This window comes from Salmo salar, chromosome 01 (genome assembly GCF_965601325.2).
Source record: "Salmo salar chromosome 01, fSalSal1, whole genome shotgun sequence".
Taxonomy (NCBI): Eukaryota; Metazoa; Chordata; class Actinopteri; order Salmoniformes; family Salmonidae; genus Salmo; species Salmo salar.
The window spans coordinates 6,540,355-6,562,041 of NC_138291.1; the positions used below are offsets into that span (position 1 = coordinate 6,540,355).

At 43.4% G+C, this 21,687-nt stretch overlaps 1 protein-coding gene across 3 annotated transcripts in view; it reads right to left on the reverse strand.

Moving 5' to 3' along the window:
- map4k5 (mitogen-activated protein kinase kinase kinase kinase 5) overlaps positions 1 to 21,687 on the reverse strand; it is a 119,693-nt gene that overhangs the window by 67,301 nt on the left and 30,705 nt on the right. For all 3 annotated transcript variants that reach the window (XM_045709476.2, XM_045709553.2, XM_082960638.1), the window contains 6 exons: positions 21,101 to 21,217; positions 18,777 to 18,855; positions 11,645 to 11,703; positions 11,089 to 11,156; positions 664 to 708; positions 489 to 531 (listed from right to left, as the gene is read on the reverse strand). In XM_045709476.2, the coding sequence (XP_045565432.1) occupies positions 489 to 531; positions 664 to 708; positions 11,089 to 11,156; positions 11,645 to 11,703; positions 18,777 to 18,855; positions 21,101 to 21,217 (411 nt within the window). The remainder of the gene's footprint in view (positions 1 to 488; positions 532 to 663; positions 709 to 11,088; positions 11,157 to 11,644; positions 11,704 to 18,776; positions 18,856 to 21,100; positions 21,218 to 21,687) is intronic.

Sequence of the window (21,687 nt, forward strand, 5' to 3'; positions counted from 1 at the left end):
CCCAGTATGAAACCCCAGTATGAAACCCCAGTATGAAACCCCAGTATATATTGAAACCCCAGTATATGTTGAAACCCCAGTTTATATTGAAACCCGAGTATATGTTGAAACCCCAGTATATGTTGAAACCCCAGTATATATTGAAACCCCAGTATATATTGAAACCCCAGTATGAAACCCCAGTATATGTTGAAACCCCAGTTTATATTGAAACCCCAGTTTATATTGAAACCCCAGTATATGTTGAAACCCCAGTATGAAACCCCAGTATATGTTGAAACCCCAGTATATGTTGAAACCCCAGTATGAAACCCCAGTATGTGATGAAACCCCAGTATATGTTGAAACCCCAGTATGAAACCCCAGTATGTGTCGAAACCCCAGTATATATTGAAACCCCAGTATGAGACCCCAGTATGAGACCCCAGTATATGTCGAAACCCCAGTATATGTCGAAACCCCAGTATATGCAGTGAATAAGGATTTACCTTTGGCGGTAGAGGTGGTGGGATTCCATGCTTGAGGGTCGACCTAGAATTGGAGAAGACCAGACAGTCAGGCAGGGGATATGTGTGTGTGTGTGTGTGTGTGTGTGTGTGTGTGTGTGTGTGTGTGTGTGTGTGTGTGTGTGTGTGTGTGTGTGTGTGTGTGTGTAGCACTTACAGCTCCACATCTTCAAAGGCGTCCTCCAGATGGGCCATATGTCCCCTGGGGGAAGACAGAGAGAATGACAGATCAGAGAGAGAGAGGAGGAACAGGGAGGTCAGAGAGAGGGGAGGAACAGGGAGGTCAGAGAGAGAGGAGGAACAGGGAGGTCAGAGAGAGGGGAGGAACAGGGAGGTCAGAGAGAGAGGAGGAACAGGGAGGTCAGAGAGAGAGGAGGAACAGGGAGGTCAGAGAGAGAGGAGGAACAGGGAGGTCAGAGAGAGAGGAGGAACAGGGAGGTCAGAGAGAGAGGAGGAACAGGGAGGTCAGAGAGAGAGGAGGAACAGGGAGGTCAGAGAGAGGGGAGGAACAGGGAGGTCAGAGAGAGAGGAGGAACAGGGAGGTCAGGGAGGGGAGGAACAGGGAGGTCAGAGAGAGAGAGGAGGAACAGGGAGGTCAGAGAGAGAGGAGGAACAGGGAGGTCAGAGAGAGAGGAGGAACAGGGAGGTCAGAGAGAGAGGAGGAACAGGGAGGTCAGAGAGAGGAGGCACAGGGAGGTCAGGGCTGGGGGGGTATAATGTTACCACCAGGGTTGGGGTCAATTCCATTTCAATTCAGAAAGTAAACCAAATTCCAAATCAAAATTTTCCTAATCGAAAAGCATTGAAGAGAATTGGGATGTCAGTGTACTTCCTGAACTGACTGGAATTGAGCCCAACCCTGGCTTCCATGATGATGCTTATGAAGTAAATGACTCGTTCCTCAGAGAGAATAGGAGCCTGGGGCCTCTGTGACTCAGAGAGAATAGGAGCCTGGGGCCTCTGTGACTCAGAGAGAATAGGAGCCTGGGGCCTTATTTATACATGTTGCGTATGTACAAAATATACCCCAAAACATGAGCGCGCCAGTTCACAGAAAAGTTGGCATTTATTAAAATGTAACTTGACGTGAGAATGTGCTTAGGTTTCCGCAAACTTTAGACCATGCGTACACACAGTTTGTAGTGGTTGAAGTATTGCATTGCAGCAGGAAGTAGACTAGTATTTTGTAGTGGTTGAAGTCTTGCATTGCAGCAGGAAGTAGACTAGTATTTTGTAGTGGTTGAAGTCTTGCATTGCAGCAGGAAGTAGACTAGTATTTTGTAGTGGTTGAAGTATTGCATTGCAGCAGGAAGTAGACTAGTATTTTGTAGTGGTTGAAGTATTGCATTGCAGCAGGAAGTAGACTAGTATTTTGTAGTGGTTGAAGTATTGCATTGCAGCAGGAAGTAGACTAGTATTTTGTAGTGGTTGAAGTATTGCATTGCAGCAGGAAGTAGACTAGTATTTTGTAGTGGTTGAAGTATTGCATTGCAGCAGGAAGTAGACTAGTATTTTGTAGTGGTTGAAGTATTGCATTGCAGCAGGAAGTAGACTAGTATTTTGTAGTGGTTGAAGTATTGCATTGCAGCAGGAAGTAGACTAGTATTTTGTAGTGGATGAAATATTGCATTGCAGCAGGAAGTAGACTAGTATTTTGTAGTGGTTGAAGTATTGCATTGCAGCAGGAAGTAGACTAGTATTTTGTAGTGGTTGAAGTATTGCATTGCAGCAGGAAGTAGACTAGTATGTTGTAGTGGTTGAAGTATTGCATTGCAGCAGGAAGTAGACTAGTATGTTGTAGTGGTTGAAGTATTGCATTGCAGCAGGAAGTAGACTAGTATTTTGTAGTGGATGAAATATTGCATTGCAGCAGGAAGTAGACTAGTATTTTGTAGTGGTTGAAGTATTGCATTGCAGCAGGAAGTAGACTAGTATTTTGTAGTGGTTGAAGTATTGCATTGCAGCAGGAAGTAGACTAGTATTTTGTAGTGGTTGAAGTATTGCATTGCAGCAGGAAGTAGACTAGTATTTTGTAGTGGATGAAATATTGCATTGCAGCAGGAAGTAGACTAGCATTTTATGCAATTAGGTATATGACAAGCTAATTCATAAAAACAAACAGGTAAATATAATAACAAGATGCAATCATTTTTTATTTAATTTTTCACCTTTATTTTGACAAGGAATGACGCTGAGGCCAAGGTCTCTTTTCCATTTACCGTTAGTGAATTATTATTATTTATTTAATCTTTGCATTCTAAACTAGTTAGATATAGGCATCTATTTCCATGATCATTGCAGAATAAATTCTTCATCTTTTCAGATAGTGATGGTTTCATACTGGTGAAGTAGCCTACACTACGTCCCATCTCTCATTTAACTGAACCCACTTTACAGTAGTAAATAGATGAAGTAGTTGAAGTATTTTTGCTTTATGCGAACCGGAGGACAGTTTAAAGGCAGAACAGTCCATGTTTTAAACGACTGTACGTCTGAATAGCCTACTGTCATTTCTAACGTCTCAAGTAAATAATATTTAATTTAGAAATACATATTTTCATAGCCATTGCAGAATAAATTCCTCATCTTTTCTGGCCATGATAGATTCATATTTCCAAACAAGTGTTAGCCTACTACAACTTACCATGCGCATCTCATTTAAACTGGGTCTATTTGATAGGCTACTGAAAGGGAGCGCGGTTTACAACACAGTAGAATTTAACAGATGAACAGACAGTTGATCTTGTATGTAGACTATCACTAACTAGTTTAACATCCTGTTGGTTCTAAGTGTGTAGGCTATCACTAACTAGTTTACATCCTGTTGGTTCTAAGTGTCTAGGCTATCACTAACTAGTTTACATCCTGTTGGTTCTAAGTGTGTAGGCTATCACTAACTAGTTTACATCCTGTTGGTTCTAAGTGTGTAGGCTACCACTGTAACTAGTTTAACATTCTGTTGGTTCTAAGTGTGTAGACTATCACTAACTAGTTTAACATCCTGTTGGTTCTAAGTGTGTAGGCTACCACTAACTAGTTTAACATCCTGTTGGTTCTAAGTGTGTAGGCTATCACTAACTAGTTTAACATCCTGTTGGTTCTAAGTGTGTAGGCTATCACTAACTAGTTTAACATTCTGTTGGTTCTAAGTGTCTAGGCTATCACTAACTAGTTTAACATTCTGTTGGTTCTAAGTGTCTAGACTACCACTGTAACTAGTTTAACATTCTGTTGGTTCTAAGTGTGTAGGCTATCACTAACTAGTTTAACATTCTGTTGTTCTAAGTGTGTAGGCTATCACTAACTAGTTTAACATCCTTTTGGTTCTAAGTGTCTAGGCTATCACTAACTAGTTTTACATCCTGTTGGTTCTAAGTGTGTAGGCTATCACTAACTAGTTTAACATCCTGTTGGTTCTAAGTGTGTAGGCTACCACTAACTAGTTTTACATCCTGTTGGTTCTAAGTGTGTAGGCTACCACTGTAACTAGTTTTACATCCTGTTGGTTCTAAGTGTCTAGGCTATCACTAACTAGTTTAACATCCTGTTGGTTCTAAGTGTGTAGGCTATCACTAACTAGTTTAACATCCTGTTGGTTCTAAGTGTGTAGGCTATCACTAACTAGTTTAACATTCTGTTGGTTCTAAGTGTCTAGGCTATCACTAACTAGTTTAACATTCTGTTGGTTCTAAGTGTGTAGGCTATCACTAACTAGTTTAACATTCTGTTGTTCTAAGTGTGTAGGCTATCACTAACTAGTTTAACATCCTTTTGGTTCTAAGTGTCTAGGCTATCACTAACTAGTTTAACATCCTGTTGGTTATAAGTGTTTAGGCTACCACTAACTAGTTTAACATCCTGTTGGTTCTAAGTGTGTAGGCTACCACTGTAACTAGTTTAACATTCTGTTGGTTCTAAGTGTGTAGGCTACCACTAACTAGTTTTACATCCTGTTGGTTCTAAGTGTGTAGGCTACCACTGTAACTAGTTTTACATCCTGTTGGTTCTAAGTGTGTAGGCTACCACTAACTAGTTTAACATTCTGTTGGTTCTAAGTGTGTAGGCTACCACTAACTAGTTTAACATTCTGTTGGTTCTAAGTGTGTAGGCTACCACTGTAACTAGTTTAACATCCTGTTGGTTCTAAGTGTGTAGGCTATCACTAACTAGTTTTACAATCTGTTGGTTCTAAGTGTGTAGGCTACCACTAACTAGTTTTACATTCTGTTGGTTCTAAGTGTGTAGGCTACCACTAACTAGTTTTACATTCTGTTGGTTCTAAGTGTGTAGGCTACCACTGTAACTAGTTTAACATTCTGTTGGTTCTAACTGTGTAGGCTACCACTAACTAGTTTAACATTCTGTTGGTTCTAAGTGTGTAGGCTACCACTAACTAGTTTAACATCCTGTTGGTTCTAAGTGTGTAGGCTACCACTGTAACTAGTTTAACATCCTGTTGGTTCTAAGTGTGTAGACTACCACTGTAACTAGTTTACATCCTGTTGGTTCTAAGTGTGTAGACTACCACTGTAACTAGTTTACATCCTGTTGGTTCTAAGTGTGTAGACTACCACTGTAACTAGTTTACATCCTGTTGGTTCTAAGTGTGTAGGCTACCACTGTAACTAGTTAACATCCTGTTGGTTCTAAGTGTGTAGGCTATCACTAACTAGTTTTACATTCTGTTGGTTCTAAGTGTGTAGGCTACCACTGTAACTAGTTTAACATTCTGTTGGTTCTAAGTGTGTAGGCTACCACTAACTAGTTTAACATTCTGTTGGTTCTAAGTGTGTAGGCTACCACTGTAACTAGTTTAACATCCTGTTGGTTCTAAGTGTGTAGGCTACCACTAACTAGTTTAACATTCTGATGGTTCTAAGTGTGTAGGCTACCACTAACTAGTTTTACATTCTGTTGGTTCTAAGTGTGTAGGCTACCACTGTAACTAGTTAACATCCTGTTGGTTCTAAGTGTGTAGGCTACCACTGTAACTAGTTTAACATTCTGTTGGTTCTAAGTGTGTAGGCTACCACTAACTAGTTTTACATTCTGTTGGTTCTAAGTGTGTAGGCTATCACTAACTAGTTTAACATTCTGTTGGTTCTAAGTGTGTAGGCTACCACTAACTAGTTTAACATTCTGTTGGTTCTAAGTGTGTAGGCTACCACTAACTAGTTTAACATCCTGTTGGTTCTAAGTGTGTAGGCTACCACTGTAACTAGTTTAACATCCTGTTGGTTCTAAGTGTGTAGACTACCACTGTAACTAGTTTACATCCTGTTGGTTCTAAGTGTGTAGACTACCACTGTAACTAGTTTACATCCTGTTGGTTCTAAGTGTGTAGACTACCACTGTAACTAGTTTACATCCTGTTGGTTCTAAGTGTGTAGGCTACCACTGTAACTAGTTTAACATCCTGTTGGTTCTAAGTGTGTAGGCTATCACTAACTAGTTTTACAATCTGTTGGTTCTAAGTGTGTAGACTACCACTAACTAGTTTTACATTCTGTTGGTTCTAAGTGTGTAGGCTACCACTAACTAGTTTTACATTCTGTTGGTTCTAAGTGTGTAGGCTACCACTAACTAGTTTAACATTCTGTTGGTTCTAAGTGTGTAGGCTACCACTAACTAGTTTAACATTCTTGTGGTTCTAAGTGTGTAGGCTATCACTAACTAGTTTAACATTCTGTTGGTTCTAAGTGTGTAGGCTACCACTAACTAGTTTAACATCCTGTTGGTTCTAAGTGTGTAGGCTATCACTAACTAGTTTAACATTGTTGGTTCTAAGTGTCTAGACTACCACTGTAACTAGTTTTACATCCTGTTGGTTCTAAGTGTGTAGGCTACCACTGTAACTAGTTTAACATCCTGTTGGTTCTAAGTGTGTAGGCTATCACTAACTAGTTTTACAATCTGTTGGTTCTAAGTGTGTAGGCTATCATTAACTCGTTTTACATTCTGTTGGTTCTAAGTGTGTAGGCTACCACTAACTAGTTTAACATTGTTGGTTCTAAGTGTGTAGGCTACCACTAACTAGTTTAACATTGTTGGTTCTAAGTGTGTAGGCTACCACTAACTAGTTTAACATTCTGTTGGTTCTAAGTGTGTAGGCTACCACTAACTAGTTTAACATTGTTGGTTCTAATTGTGTAGGCTACCACTGTAACTAGTTTACATCCTGTTGGTTCTAAGTGTGTAGGCTACCACTAACTAGTTTAACATTGTTGGTTCTAAGTGTGTAGGCTACCACTGTAACTAGTTAACATCCTGTTGGTTCTAAGTGTGTAGGCTACCACTGTAACTAGTTAACATCCTGTTGGTTCTAAGTGTGTAGGCTACCACTAACTAGTTTAACATCCTGTTGGTTCTAAGTGTGTAGGCTACCACTAACTAGTTTAACATCCTGTTGGTTCTAAGTGTGTAGGCTACCACTGTAACTAGTTAACATCCTGTTGGTTCTAAGTGTGTAGGCTACCACTGTAACTAGTTTACATCCTGTTGGTTCTAAGTGTGTAGGCTACCACTGTAACTAGTTTACATCCTGTCGGTTCTAAGTGTGTAGGCTACCACTGTAACTAGTTTACATCCTGTTGGTTCTAAGTGTGTAGGCTATCACTGTAACTAGTTTAACATCCTGTTGGTTCTAAGTGTGTAGGCTATCACTAACTAGTTTTACAATCTGTTGGTTCTAAGTGTGTAGGCTATCATTAACTCGTTTTACATTCTGTTGGTTCTAAGTGTGTAGGCTACCACTAACTAGTTTAACATTGTTGGTTCTAAGTGTGTAGGCTACCACTAACTAGTTTAACATTGTTGGTTCTAAGTGTGTAGGCTACCACTAACTAGTTTAACATTCTGTTGGTTCTAAGTGTGTAGGCTACCACTAACTAGTTTAACATTGTTGGTTCTAATTGTGTAGGCTACCACTGTAACTAGTTTACATCCTGTTGGTTCTAAGTGTGTAGGCTACCACTAACTAGTTTAACATTGTTGGTTCTAAGTGTGTAGGCTACCACTGTAACTAGTTAACATCCTGTTGGTTCTAAGTGTGTAGGCTACCACTGTAACTAGTTAACATCCTGTTGGTTCTAAGTGTGTAGGCTACCACTAACTAGTTTAACATCCTGTTGGTTCTAAGTGTGTAGGCTACCACTGTAACTAGTTAACATCCTGTTGGTTCTAAGTGTGTAGGCTACCACTGTAACTAGTTTACATCCTGTTGGTTCTAAGTGTGTAGGCTACCACTGTAACTAGTTTACATCCTGTCGGTTCTAAGTGTGTAGGCTACCACTGTAACTAGTTTACATCCTGTTGGTTCTAAGTGTGTAGGCTATCACTGTAACTAGTTTAACATCCTGTTGGTTCTAAGTGTGTAGGCTATCACTAACTAGTTTTACAATCTGTTGGTTCTAAGTGTGTAGGCTATCATTAACTCGTTTTACATTCTGTTGGTTCTAAGTGTGTAGGCTACCACTAACTAGTTTAACATTGTTGGTTCTAAGTGTGTAGGCTACCACTAACTAGTTTAACATTGTTGGTTCTAAGTGTGTAGGCTACCACTAACTAGTTTAACATTCTGTTGGTTCTAAGTGTGTAGGCTACCACTAACTAGTTTAACATTGTTGGTTCTAATTGTGTAGGCTACCACTGTAACTAGTTTACATCCTGTTGGTTCTAAGTGTGTAGGCTACCACTAACTAGTTTAACATTGTTGGTTCTAAGTGTGTAGGCTACCACTGTAACTAGTTAACATCCTGTTGGTTCTAAGTGTGTAGGCTACCACTGTAACTAGTTAACATCCTGTTGGTTCTAAGTGTGTAGGCTACCACTAACTAGTTTAACATCCTGTTGGTTCTAAGTGTGTAGGCTACCACTAACTAGTTTAACATCCTGTTGGTTCTAAGTGTGTAGGCTACCACTGTAACTAGTTAACATCCTGTTGGTTCTAAGTGTGTAGGCTACCACTGTAACTAGTTTACATCCTGTTGGTTCTAAGTGTGTAGGCTACCACTGTAACTAGTTTACATCCTGTCGGTTCTAAGTGTGTAGGCTACCACTGTAACTAGTTTACATCCTGTCGGTTCTAAGTGTGTAGGCTACCACTGTAACTAGTTTAACATCCTGTTGAGTAGCCAGACAAGAAAATGTTTCAGAACTCGCGGGCGGTGCAGCATATTTAGGTTGGTGAAAAAGTTACCGAAAACATTGTTGAATTGAAACGATTGGGTTTACAGGTCCACAACAGACTGGTTGGTTCTACAGCTACGTTAGAGCACGGCAGGGCATCAGGATGGGTATGAACGGAACAGGGTAGCACACAGTCAGGCCACAACACAGCGACTGCCTTTAACCCCATCGGCCAGGCTGCCATCACAACAGATAGTGGAGTGGAGTGGGTCAATGGCATCCTACCACAGGACACTCAAGTAGCCTCCGCATTAGCACCCTTTTCCCTATATAGTGCACTATTTTTAACCAGGCCCTCTTGGGTTCATGCTGGCTCTGGTCAAAGGTAGTGCACTAAATAGGGAATAGGGTGCCATTGGGGAAAACATACACAGGGTGTTGTTAGTGTTACCGTTGGAACAACTCGTCCTCAACGCTTTTCAGAAGGCTCCTTTGGAAGGACAGGCGAAGAAGAGAGCAACAGAAAGGAAGGAAGGAGAAGAAGAAATAAAAGAAACAAGGACAGTCAAAGCACATGGACGGACAATACCATTTCACAACTAGGTACACACTGATCAACACGCCAAACAGGGAGACAGGTGGGCGTGTAGGGTCAAAGGTCATGCTTTGAGAAGAGAACAGGGTAGCTAGCTCCACACAAACTGAGGTGATTTGAAACAGGTTAGTCCAGGGGTGTCAAATTCATTCCATGAAGGTATTTAGTATATATTTAGTCATTTCTTTTCAATTTGGGTACAATTAAGATCTAGATAAAAAGGTGAGGGGACTAATCAGTGACCTGAGCCTGTATTCATAAAGCGTTTCAGTGTAGGAGTGCTAATCCAGGATCAGATCCCACGCTGTCCATATAATCTCATTCATTATGATCAGGTCCCACGCTGTCCATATAATCTCATTCATTATGATCAGGTCCCACGCTGTCCATATAATCTCATTCATTATGATCTAGGATCAGGTCCCAAGCTGTCCATATAATCTCATTCATTATGATCAGGTCCCACGCTGTCCAAATAATCTCATTCATTATGATCTAGGATCAGATCCCAAGCTGTCCATATAATCTCATTCATTATGATCAGATCCCACGCTGTCCATATAATCTCATTCATTATGATCAGATCCCACGCTGTCCATATAATCTCATTCATTATGATCTAGGATCAGATCCCAAGCTGTCCATATAATCTCATTCATTATGATCAGATCCCACGCTGTCCATATAATCTCATTCATTATGATCAGATCCCACGCTGTCCATATAATCTCATTCATTATGATCAGATCCCATGCTGTCCATATAATCTCATTCATTATGATCAGGTCCCACGCTGTCCATATAATCTCATTCATTATGATCAAATCCCACGCTGTCCATATAATCTCATTCATTGTGATCAGGTCCCACGCTGTCCATATAATCTCATTCATTATGATCTAGGATCAGGTCCCACGCTGTCCATATAATCTCATTCATTATGAACTAGGATCAGATCCCACACTGTCCATATAATCTCATTCATTATGAACTAGGATGAGATCCCACACTGTCCATATAATCTCATTCATTATGATCTAGGATCAGATCGCACGCTGTCCATATAATCTCATTCATTATGAACTAGGATCAGATCCCACACTGTCCATATAATCACATTCATTATGATCTAAAGGGGAAAACTGGTCCTAGACGAGGACTCTTAGCGTAAGAAGCTTTATGGATACAGTCCCTGATCAATCAAGTACAAGGGAGAATAAAAGACATGCAGCCCCTTGACCCTCCATGGAATGATCCCTGTAGTGTGGGCTAGTCTCACAGCCAGGTGAAGTAGTGAGGTTTCACTAAATGATTCACACAACAAAACTCAGTCAAGTTTAAATCCTACTCAACACCTATAAAAGACATGAAGAAAAAAAACCCCGGAAAAATAGAAAGCTTGAGCAGAGTAGATTATTTACAGAGGTATTGATTACTAAAAGGTATTGGTTACTAATGCCAGGGCTCTCGCTCTGTCCTGTGTACCCATGGTCTAATCAAGAGGAACCATCACACTCTCTTAAAAAACATTTTGTTGGGTGCGTAAAACCAGACAAAAATGTAATACAAAAATGTAATGAGTCCGTAATTAATGTAAAAAATTTAACAAAATTTTTTAAAATATTATATATATAAATAAAACCTATTTTTTGGTTAATCTAGCTTTATTTGACATATTTTTAAGTGCAGAGAGAGCCATTCCATTTTTTGCTTAACCACGGTGTAACCACTGTGTAATTCAGTAGTCCCAGGCAGACTCCCATTGGACCAGAAAAGACAGGAGACAGCCCGGCCAGCTAAAACAGAAGCCTGGAGCCATAACGGAGGCGTTCCCATGACGACGGTTACCACGGTTCTTACCTGGTCGTGATGCCTCCCTCTGCGAATGGGCTCCAGGGGGAGGGGAAGTCACTCTGTTTAGTCACATCCTAACAAACAAGACAGTTAGTTCCATAACACCAGGGCAGTGGAGAAAATGGCACCCTATATAGTAGTGAACTACCTTTGACAAAGGCTCTTGTAAATAAAACAGGTGTTACAGTGAAACAGGACCTTACAGTGAAATGCTTACATACAAGCCCTTCACCAACAATGCAGTTAAGAAAAGCACCAGTAAACCAGTAAGAAATAATTAAAGAGCAGCAGTAAAATAACAATAGCGATGCAATATACAGGGGGTACCGGTACAGAGTCAATGCAGGCTGAATCTGAAATGGCACCCCATACCCTAGTCAAAAGTACTTCCACTATAGGGGGCATTTTGGACGCACTCACATTATTCCTTTTATTTGAGGGAATTTACAAATCACTTCCTGACCAACGTATGAGAGAAATACGGCTGATAAACAGTACGGGAAAGAGATGTAAAATTACAAATAACCAATGAAATTGCTTATGTAATATTAAATATATTCACCATTTCAGTGTGAGCCTCTGTTTCCTTCCTCAGTGGAGGTTCAAACTTCACTTTATCAACTGTGGAGGAGAGAAGAAGGCTTGAAGTAGCATTGAGACATTACACACTCCAGTCAGTAGGGGGAGCCAGATCCCAACACTCCAACCATCACAACAAACCATACCAGTATCCTTAAATGCATCAACACGGAGTAGGGTAACACTGAGTAAACCCTTTAAGACACCGACTGATCTTAGACCAGTTTCGCATTTCTCCAACTAACGGTTGAGGTTAGGTTGTGGTGAGGGGAAACTCATCCTAGATCTGTACATGGGGGAAACTTCAAACCAGAGCCATCAACACAAGGCCAGGCTCTCTCCGTTAATTAGGATCTCACATTCAGGCACTATGTGAGTCCCAAAATGGCACCCGATAGAGTGCATCACTTTCAACCAAGGTTCTCTGGTGGAATACAGATCCATTTGGGACATGCCTTGTTCGAATGCTTCCTTCACAAAGCTTTCCCCTACCTCAGTCATGTCAAGTCAGTGATTATTTCAAGGAAGGACGCTGTCTTTGAACTGGGCTTTAGTTTTCCGACGGCAACATGATGAAACAAGGTTTAGTTAATGAAGGTTAACGCTTTGATCCTCGGTACTGTCGGACAGAGCCAGGTGGTACCGCTGGTACCACTACGGCCGGATGTGATACAGCCTGGATTCAAAACCAGGGACTGTAGTGACACCCTTTACACTGAGTTGAAGTGCCTTAGACCGCTGCGCCACTCGGGAGCCCCATATGTCTCTGGTCTAAAGTAGTGCACTATCTGAGTTGAGCGTGCAGTAGGCTACAGTAGGCTACACGCCTCTGTCTGAGTTGAACGTACAGTAGGCTACAGTAGGCTAGAGTAGTCGACATCGCCTCTGTCTGAGTTGAGCGTACAGTAGGCTACAGTAGGCTACACGCCGCTGTCTGAGTTGAGCGTATAGTAGGCTACAGTAGTCTACAGTAGGCTACACGCTGCTGTCTGAGTTGAGCGTACAGTAGGCTACAGTAGGCTACAGTAGGCTACAGTAGGAAAAGACACGCCGCTGTCTGAGTTGAGCGTATAGTAGGCTACAGTAGGCTACACGCTGCTGTCTGAGTTGAGCGTACAGTAGGCTACACGCTGCTGTCTGAGTTGAGCGTACAGTAGGTTACAGTAGGCTACAGTAGGCTACACGCTGCTGTCTGAGTTGAGCGTACAGTAGGTTACAGTAGGCTACACGCCGCTGTCTGAGTTGAGCGTACAGTAGGCTACACGCTGCTGTCTGAGTTGAGCGTACAGTAGGCTACACGCTGCTGTCTGAGTTGAGCGTACAGTAGGTTACAGTAGGCTACAGTAGGCTACACGCTGCTGTCTGAGTTGAGCGTACAGTAGGTTACAGTAGGCTACACGCCGCTGTCTGAGTTGAGCGTACAGTAGGTTACAGTAGGCTACACGCCGCTGTCTGAGTTGAGCGTACAGTAGGCTACACGCTGCTGTCTGAGTTGAGCGTACAGTAGGTTACAGTAGGCTACACGCCGCTGTCTGAGTTGAGCGTATAGTAGGTTACAGTAGGCTACACGCCGCTGTCTGAGTTGAGCGTACAGTAGGTTACAGTAGGCTACACGCCGCTGTCTGAGTTGAGCGTACAGTAGGCTACACGCTGCTGTCTGAGTTGAGCGTACAGTAGGTTACAGTAGACTACACGCCGCTGTCTGAGTTGAGCGTCAGAATGTTTATGGAAGCTTTTACTGTTTAAGGGGGCTTTTCTTTGTGTGTTTAGCCCCTTAGTTTGGTTATTTTGGACTGGTGTGAACACTATCCACACTCGGGAGCACACTAAACAATGCACAGCGGTTTCAATTTGTCCCGTGGTGCAGTTTGCTGCAGGTGAGAACGAGGTCCGGATCAAACCCAGGAAAAGAACCAGAGGCGCACAGTATTATTGGTTTTTGACTGCGAGGTATGTGATGAAATGCACGAGGTATGTGATGAAATTCACGAGGTATGTGATGAAATGCACGAGGTATGTGATGAAATGCACGAGGTATCATAACTTGAGATCTCTGAAACAGTCTGTGAGTAGCTGTGCATTTATGCAGATTGGGGAAGACGGGTGTATAGTCCTATCAGGGTTATAGACTACTGAATATAGACAATTCATGGTTAGGGGAGGAGGGGTTATAGACTATTCATGGTTAGGGGGAGGAGGGGTTATAGACTATTCATGGATAGAGGAGAAGGGTTATAGACTATTCATGGTTAGGGGGAGAAGGGTTATAGACTATTCATGGTTAGGGGGAGAAGAGTTATAGACTATTCATGGTTAGGGGGAGGAGGGGTTATAGACTATTCATGGTTAGGGGGAGGAGGGGTTATAGACTATTCATGGATAGGGGAGAAGGGTTATAGACTATTCATGGTTAGGGGGAGAAGGGTTATAGACTATTCATGGTTAGGGGGAGAAGGGTTATAGACTATTCATGGTTAGGGGAGAAGGGTTATAGACTATTCATGGTTAGGGGGAGAAGGGTTATAGACTATTCATGGTTAGGGGAGAAGGGTTATAGACTATTCATGGTTAGGGGGAGAAGGGTTATAGACTATTCATGGTTAGGGGGAGAAGGGTTATAGACTATTCATGGTTAGGGGAGAAGGGTTATAGACTATTCATGGTTAGGGGAGAAGGGTTATAGACTATTCATGGTTAGGGGAGAAGGGTTATAGACTATTCATGGTTAGGGGGAGAAGGGTTATAGACTATTCATGGTTAGGGGAGACGGGTTATAGACTATTCATGGTTAGGGGGAGAAGGGTTATAGACTATTCATGGTTAGGGGGAGAAGGGTTATAGACTATTCATGGTTAGAGGAGAAGGGTTATAGACTATTCATGGTTAGGGGGAGAAGGGTTATAGACTATTCATGGTTAGAGGAGAAGGGTTATAGACTATTCATGGTTAGGGGGAGAAGGGTTATAGACTATTCATGGTTAGGGGGAGAAGAGTTATAGACTATTCATGGTTAGGGGGAGGAGGGGTTATAGACTATTCATGGTTAGGGGGAGGAGGGGTTATAGACTATTCATGGATAGGGGAGAAGGGGTTATAGACTATTCATGGTTAGGGGAGAAGGGTTATAGACTATTCATGGTTAGGGGGAGAAGGGTTATAGACTATTCATGGTTAGGGGAGAAGGGTTATAGACTATTCATGGTTAGGGGGAGAAGGGTTATAGACTATTCATGGTTAGGGGAGAAGGGTTATAGACTATTCATGGTTAGGGGGAGAAGGGTTATAGACTATTCATGGTTAGGGGGAGAAGGGTTATAGACTATTCATGGTTAGGGGGAGGAGGGGTTATAGACTATTCATGGTTAGGGGGAGAAGGGTTATAGACTATTCATGGTTAGGGGAGGAGGGTTATAGACTATTCATGGTTAGGGGGAGAAGGGTTATAGACTATTTATGGTTAGGGGGAGAAGGGTTATAGACTATTCATGGTTAGGGGGAGAAGGGTTATAGACTATTCATGGTTAGGGGAGAAGGTTTATAGACTATTCATGGTTAGGGGGAGAAGGGTTATAGACTATTCATGGTTAGGGGAGAAGGGTTATAGACTATTCATGGTTAGGGGGAGAAGGGTTATAGACTATTCATGGTTAGAGGAGAAGGTTTATAGACTATTCATGGTTAGGGGGAGGAGGGTTATAGACTATTCATGGTTAGGGGGAGAAGGGTTATAGACTATTCATGGTTAGGGGAGAAGGGTTATAGACTATTCATGGTTAGGGGAGAAGGTTTATAGACTATTCATGGTTAGGGGGAGAAGGGTTATAGACTATTCATGGTTAGGGGAGAAGGGTTATAGACTATTCATGGTTAGGGGAGGAGGGTTATAGACTATTCATGGTTAGGGGGAGAAGGGTTATAGACTATTCATGGTTAGGGGGAGGAGGGTTATAGACAATTCATGGTTAGAGGAGAAGGGTTATAGACTATTCATGGTTAGGGGAGGAGGGTTATAGACTATTCATGGTTAGGGGGAGAAGGGTTATAGACTATTCATGGTTAGGGGAGAAGGGTTATAGACTATTCATGGTTAGGGGGAGAAGGTTTATAGACTATTCATGGTTAGGGGGAGGAGGGTTATAGACTATTCATGGTTAGGGGGAGAAGGGTTATAGACTATTCATGGTTAGGGGGAGAAGGGTTATAGACTATTCATGGTTAGGGGAGGAGGGTTATAGACTATTCATGGTTAGGGGGAGAAGGGTTATAGACTATTCATGGTTAGGGGGAGAAGGGTTATAGACTATTCATGGTTAGGGGAGAAGGGTTATAGACTATTCATGGTTAGGGGGAGAAGGGTTATAGACTATTCATGGTTAGGGGGAGAAGGGTTATAGACTATTCATGGTTAGGGGGAGAAGGGTTATAGACTATTCATGGTTAGGGGGAGAAGGGTTATAGACTATTCATGGTTAGGGGAGAAGGGGTTATAGACTATTCATGGTTAGGGGGAGAAGGGTTATAGACTATTCATGGTTAGGGGGAGGAGGGTTATAGACTATTCATGGTTAGGGGGAGAAGGGTTATAGACTATTCATGGTTAGAGGAGAAGGGTTATAGACTATTCATGGTTAGGGGGAGAAGGTTTATAGACTATTCATGGTTAGGGGGAGGAGGGTTATAGACTATTCATGGTTAGGGGGAGAAGGGTTATAGACTATTCATGGTTAGGGGGAGAAGGGTTATAGACTATTCATGGTTAGGGGAGGAGGGTTATAGACTATTCATGGTTAGGGGGAGAAGGGTTATAGACTATTCATGGTTAGGGGGAGAAGGGTTATAGACTATTCATGGTTAGGGGGAGAAGGGTTATAGACTATTCATGGTTAGGGGAGGAGGGTTATAGACTATTCATGGTTAGGGGAGAAGGGTTATAGACTATTCATGGTTAGGGGGAGGAGGGTTATAGACTATTCATGGTTAGGGGGAGGAGGGTTATAGACTATTCATGGTTAGGGGAGGAGGGTTATAGACTATTCATGGTTAGGGGAGAAGGGTTATAGACTATTCATGGTTAGGGGGAGGAGGGTTATAGACTATTCATGGTTAGGGGAGAAGGGTTATAGACTATTCATGGTTAGGGGAGGAGGGTTATAGACTATTCATGGTTAGGGGGAGAAGGGTTATAGACTATTCATGGTTAGGGGGAGAAGGGTTATAGACTATTCATGGTTAGGGGGAGAAGGGTTATAGACTATTCATGGTTAGGGGAGAAGGGTTATAGACTATTCATGGTTAGGGGAGAAGGGTTATAGACTATTCATGTTGCAGTTAGAGCAGCTATTGTGCCATTTCCTCCCTCATGTTGTTGGAAACCAAAGCGAAAGTGTTATGAAGATTGGGACAAGTGATGCTTCATGATCATCATAAATTAGCATTTTTGGCCAATAAACTAATGACTTGCATGGACATGTAGTTATGTTCAGGAATTTTTGTTCATTTGACAAATGTGAAACAAACTTGACCAAATGAAAAAAAATAAAAAAATACAACATAACAAATAATCAAACTCTGATTTCAAGTTATTTCTCAAAACTGTGTGTGAAATTCCAGTTATACGAACATGGGAGTGTCCAAACAATCAGCCATGTCAGTTCACACAGCGTAACAGAGAAAATTAAATATTTGAGAACATGCTTATTTGGGAATATATTTGGTAGAACAGACATGCATGTCATCTCCAACACCCCAACAGATTTTTAGGACAGAAATCCATTGCAGTGTGTCTGGTGTAAAGTAATGAGAACCTCCCACCCATCTGGCACTCTAGGCAGACATCAAGCAAATGTTCAACACTATTTGAAAAATGTTGAATAGTATTTGAACCCAACATGTCCGCTGCTCTCCCACGGGTCCTGGCTCTGAGCCAGCCCTGCAGGATTAACACCATGGCCCGCCCCAGCAGGAGAGACACACCAGCCAATGGGAGAGCAATTCAGAGCTCTGACTAATTCAACTGGTCGGCTAGGGACAAGGGGGTGGGTGTTCCTGTCTAGATACTGTGGGATGTTGACAGATAATCGCTGAGGGAGAGGAGGACCAGAGGAGAGAGGAGAAGAGGACCAGAGGAGAGAGGAGAAGAGGACCAGAGGAGAGAGGAGAAGAGGACCAGAGAGAGGAGAAGAGGACCAGAGGAGAGAGAAGAGGACCAGAGGAGAAGAGGAGAAGAGGACCAGAGGAGAAGAGGACCAGAGGAGAAGAGGACCAGAGGACCAGAGGAGAAGAGGACCAGAGGAGAGAGGAGAAGAGGACCAGAGGAGAGAGGAGAAGAGGACCAGAGGAGAGAGGAGAAGAGGACCAGAGGAGAGAGGAGAAGAGGACCAGAGGAGAGAGGAGAAGAGGACCAGAGGAGAGAGGAGAAGAGGACCAGAGGAGAGAGGAGAAGAGGACCAGAGGAGAGAGGAGAAGAGGACCAGAGGAGAGAGGAGAAGAGGACCAGAGGAGAAGAGGACCAGAGGAGAGAGGAGAAGAGGACCAGAGGAGAGAGGAGAAGAGGACCAGAGGAGAGAGGAGAAGAGGACCAGAGGAGAGAGGAGAAGAGGAGAAGAGGACCGCAGGAGAAGAGGAGAAGAGGACCGGAGGAGAAGAGGAGAAGAGGACCGGAGGAGGAGGAGAAGAGGACCAGAGGAGAGAGGAGAAGAGGACCAGAGGAGAGAGGAGAAGAGGACCAGAGGAGAAGAGGAGAAGAGGACCAGAGGAGAAGAGGAGAAGAGGAGAAGAGGAGAAGAGGACCGGAGGAGAAGAGGAGAAGAGGACCGGAGGAGAGAGGAGAAGAGGACCAGAGGAGAGAGGAGAAGAGGACCAGAGGAGAGAGGAGAAGAGGACCAGAGGAGAAGAGGAGAAGAGGACCAGAGGAGAAGAGGAGAAGAGGACCGGAGGAGAAGAGGAGAAGAGGACCGGAGGAGAGAGGAGAAGAGGACCAGAGGAGAGAGGAGAAGAGGACCAGAGGAGAAGAGGAGAAGAGGACCGGAGGAGGAGGAGATAGAGGAGCAGAGGAGGACAAGACCAGAGGAGGAGATAGAGGGGAGGATAGGAGGAGAGTGGCTGCTGTTACTTACAGCTGATCTCTGAATGAGTTCTCTCTGGTCTGGGGTGTTTGTTGATGGAACGGATAGTGTGTCTCACTGCTGAAAGAGGCTGAGGAGGGAGGGGAAGAAAGAGTAGACAGATATGTTTCAAAGTGAAGGAATATACACAGTGCATTCGTAAAGTATTCAGACCCCTTGACTTTTTCCACATTCTGTTACATTACAGCCTTACTATAAAATGAATGTTTTCCCTCATCAATCGACAAACAATACCCCATAATGTCAAAGCAAAAACAGGTTTTTAGAAATTATAATAAACTAGCACATTCACATTTCTTGGGTATGACACTACAAGCTTGGCACAGCTGTATTTGGGGAGTTTCTCCCATTCTTCTCTGTAGATCCTCTCAAGCTCTGTCAGGTTGGATGAGGAGTGACGCTGCACAGCTATTTACAGGTCGGGTTCAAGTCTGGGCTCTGGCTGGGCCACTCAAGGACATTCAGAGACTTGTCGCGAAGCCACTCCTGCGTTGTCTTGGCTGTGTGCTTAAGTTTGTTGTCCTGTTGGAAGGTGAACCTTCACCCCAGTCTGAGGTCATGAACGCTCTGGAGCACATTTTCATCAAGGATATCTCTGAACTTTGCTCTGTTAATCTTTCCCTCGATCCTGACTAGTCTCCCTGCCGCTGAAAAACATCCCCACAGCATGATGCTACCACCACCATGCTTCACCGTAGGGATGGTGCCAGGTTTCCTCCAGACATGACGATTGGCATTCAGGCCAAAGAGTTAAATCTTGGTTTCATCAGACCAGAGAATCTTGTTCCTCATGGTCAGAGTCCTTTAGGTGCCTTTTGGCAAGTGGGCTGTCATGTACCTTTTACTGAGGAGTGGCTTCCGTCTGGCCACTAACATAAAGGCCTGATTGGTGGAGTGCTGCAGAGATGGTTGCCCATCTCCACAGAGGAACTCTGGAGCTCTGTCAGAGTGACCATCGGGTTCTTGGTCACCTCCCTGACCAAGGCCCTTTTCCCCCGATTTCTCAGTTTGGCCGGGCGGCCAGCTCTAGGAAGAGTCTTGGTGGTTCCAAACTTCTTCCATTTAAGAATGATGGAGGCCACTGTGTTCTTGGGGACCTTCAGTGCTGCAGAAATGTTTTGGTACCTTTCTCCAGATCTGTGCGTTACCACAATCCGGTCTTGGAGCTCAACTGACAATTCCTTCACTATCAACTGTGGGACCTTATATAGACGGGTGTGTGCTTTTCCAAATCATGTCCAATCAATTGAATTTACGACAGGTGGACTTCAATCAAGTTGTAGAAACATCTCAAGGATGATCAATGGAAACAAGATGAGCTCAATTTCGAGTCTCATAGCAAAGGTCTGAATACTTATGTCAATAAAATATTTATGTTTTACATTTTTTATACATTTGAAAACAATTCTAAAAACCTGTTTTCGCTTTGTCATTATGGGGTATTGTGTTTATAGATTGCTGAGTATTTTTTAAAATCAATTTTAGAAACAGGCTATAGCTTAACGGCACAGCCAGAAGAGGACTGGCCACCCCTCATAGCCTGGTTCCTCTCTACCCAGCACAGCCAGAAGAGGACTGGCCACCCCTCATAGCCTGGTTCCTCTCTACCCAGCACAGCCAGAAGAGGACTGGCCACCCCTCATAGCCTGGTTCCTCTCTACACGGCACAGCCAGAAGAGGACTGGCCACCCCTCATAGCCTGGTTCCTCTCTACCCAGCACAGCCAGAAGAGGACTGGCCACCCCTCATAGCCTGGTTCCTCTCTACCCGGCACAGCCAGAAGAGGACTGGCCACCCCTCATAGCCTGGTTCCTATCTACCCAGCACAGCCAGAAGAGGACTGGCCACCCCTCATAGCCTGGTTCCTCTCTACCCGGCACAGCCAGAAGAGGACTGGCCACCCCTCATAGCCTGGTTCCTCTCTAGGTTTCTTCCTAGGTTCTGGCCTTTCTAGGGAGTTTTTCCTAGCCACCGTGCTTCTACACCTGCATTGCTTGCTGTTTGGGGTTTTAGGCTGGGTTTCTGTACAGCACTTTGTGACATCAGCTGACGTAAGAAGGGCTTTATAAATACATTTTATTGATTGATTGATTGATTGACAAAATGTGGAAAAAGTGAAAGGGTCTGAATAGTTTCCGGAAAGCACTGTAAATACATAACACCACAAGTGTAAACAATGTCATAAAGGTGAGAGAGACAGAGAGTTATAGGGATGCACTGTATATTGGGGAATAGGGAGCCATTTTAGAGACAGACAGAGACAGACAGAACAGACGGGACAGGCAGGACAGACAGGGCTGTGGTTAGTTATTTACCTCCAGGTCATCGTCGTCCACCTCAGAGAAGTGTTGGTGGTTGTCAGGGTTGTTCATCTTGTCCAGCAGCTCCACAGCTACCCTCCTGGTCAGCCCTGTCTGATCTATAAACAAATGCTGCAACACAGACAGAGACAGACGGACAGAGAGAGAGACGGGGGGGGGGACAGACAGACGGGACGGACAGAGAGAGGGACAGACAGACGGGGGGGGGGCAGTCAGACAGAGGGACAGACAGAGACAGACGGGGGGACAGACAGACAGACAGACAGACGGGGGGGGGGCAGTCAGACAGAGGGACAGACAGACTTTATTAGTGATCTTGTGACGATAACACAAGATGGCCTGCACACTAATTCTCTGAATAGCAGCTTTTAGACTGGACAACTATTACCTAGGATCAACCACTGATGAAAACGTTCCTTTTCACTATCATCAACACCTTGTACATCTCTCAGAGGAAGAGTCTTGTCAACCCTAATGATCCAGAACATTTGTAATTATTAACTTGATTAATTAGACTGTCTAAGCTGGTTTCCCCCGGTTTCCCCCGACCCCATTCCTCAACCAAGAAGAACTTTCTATGA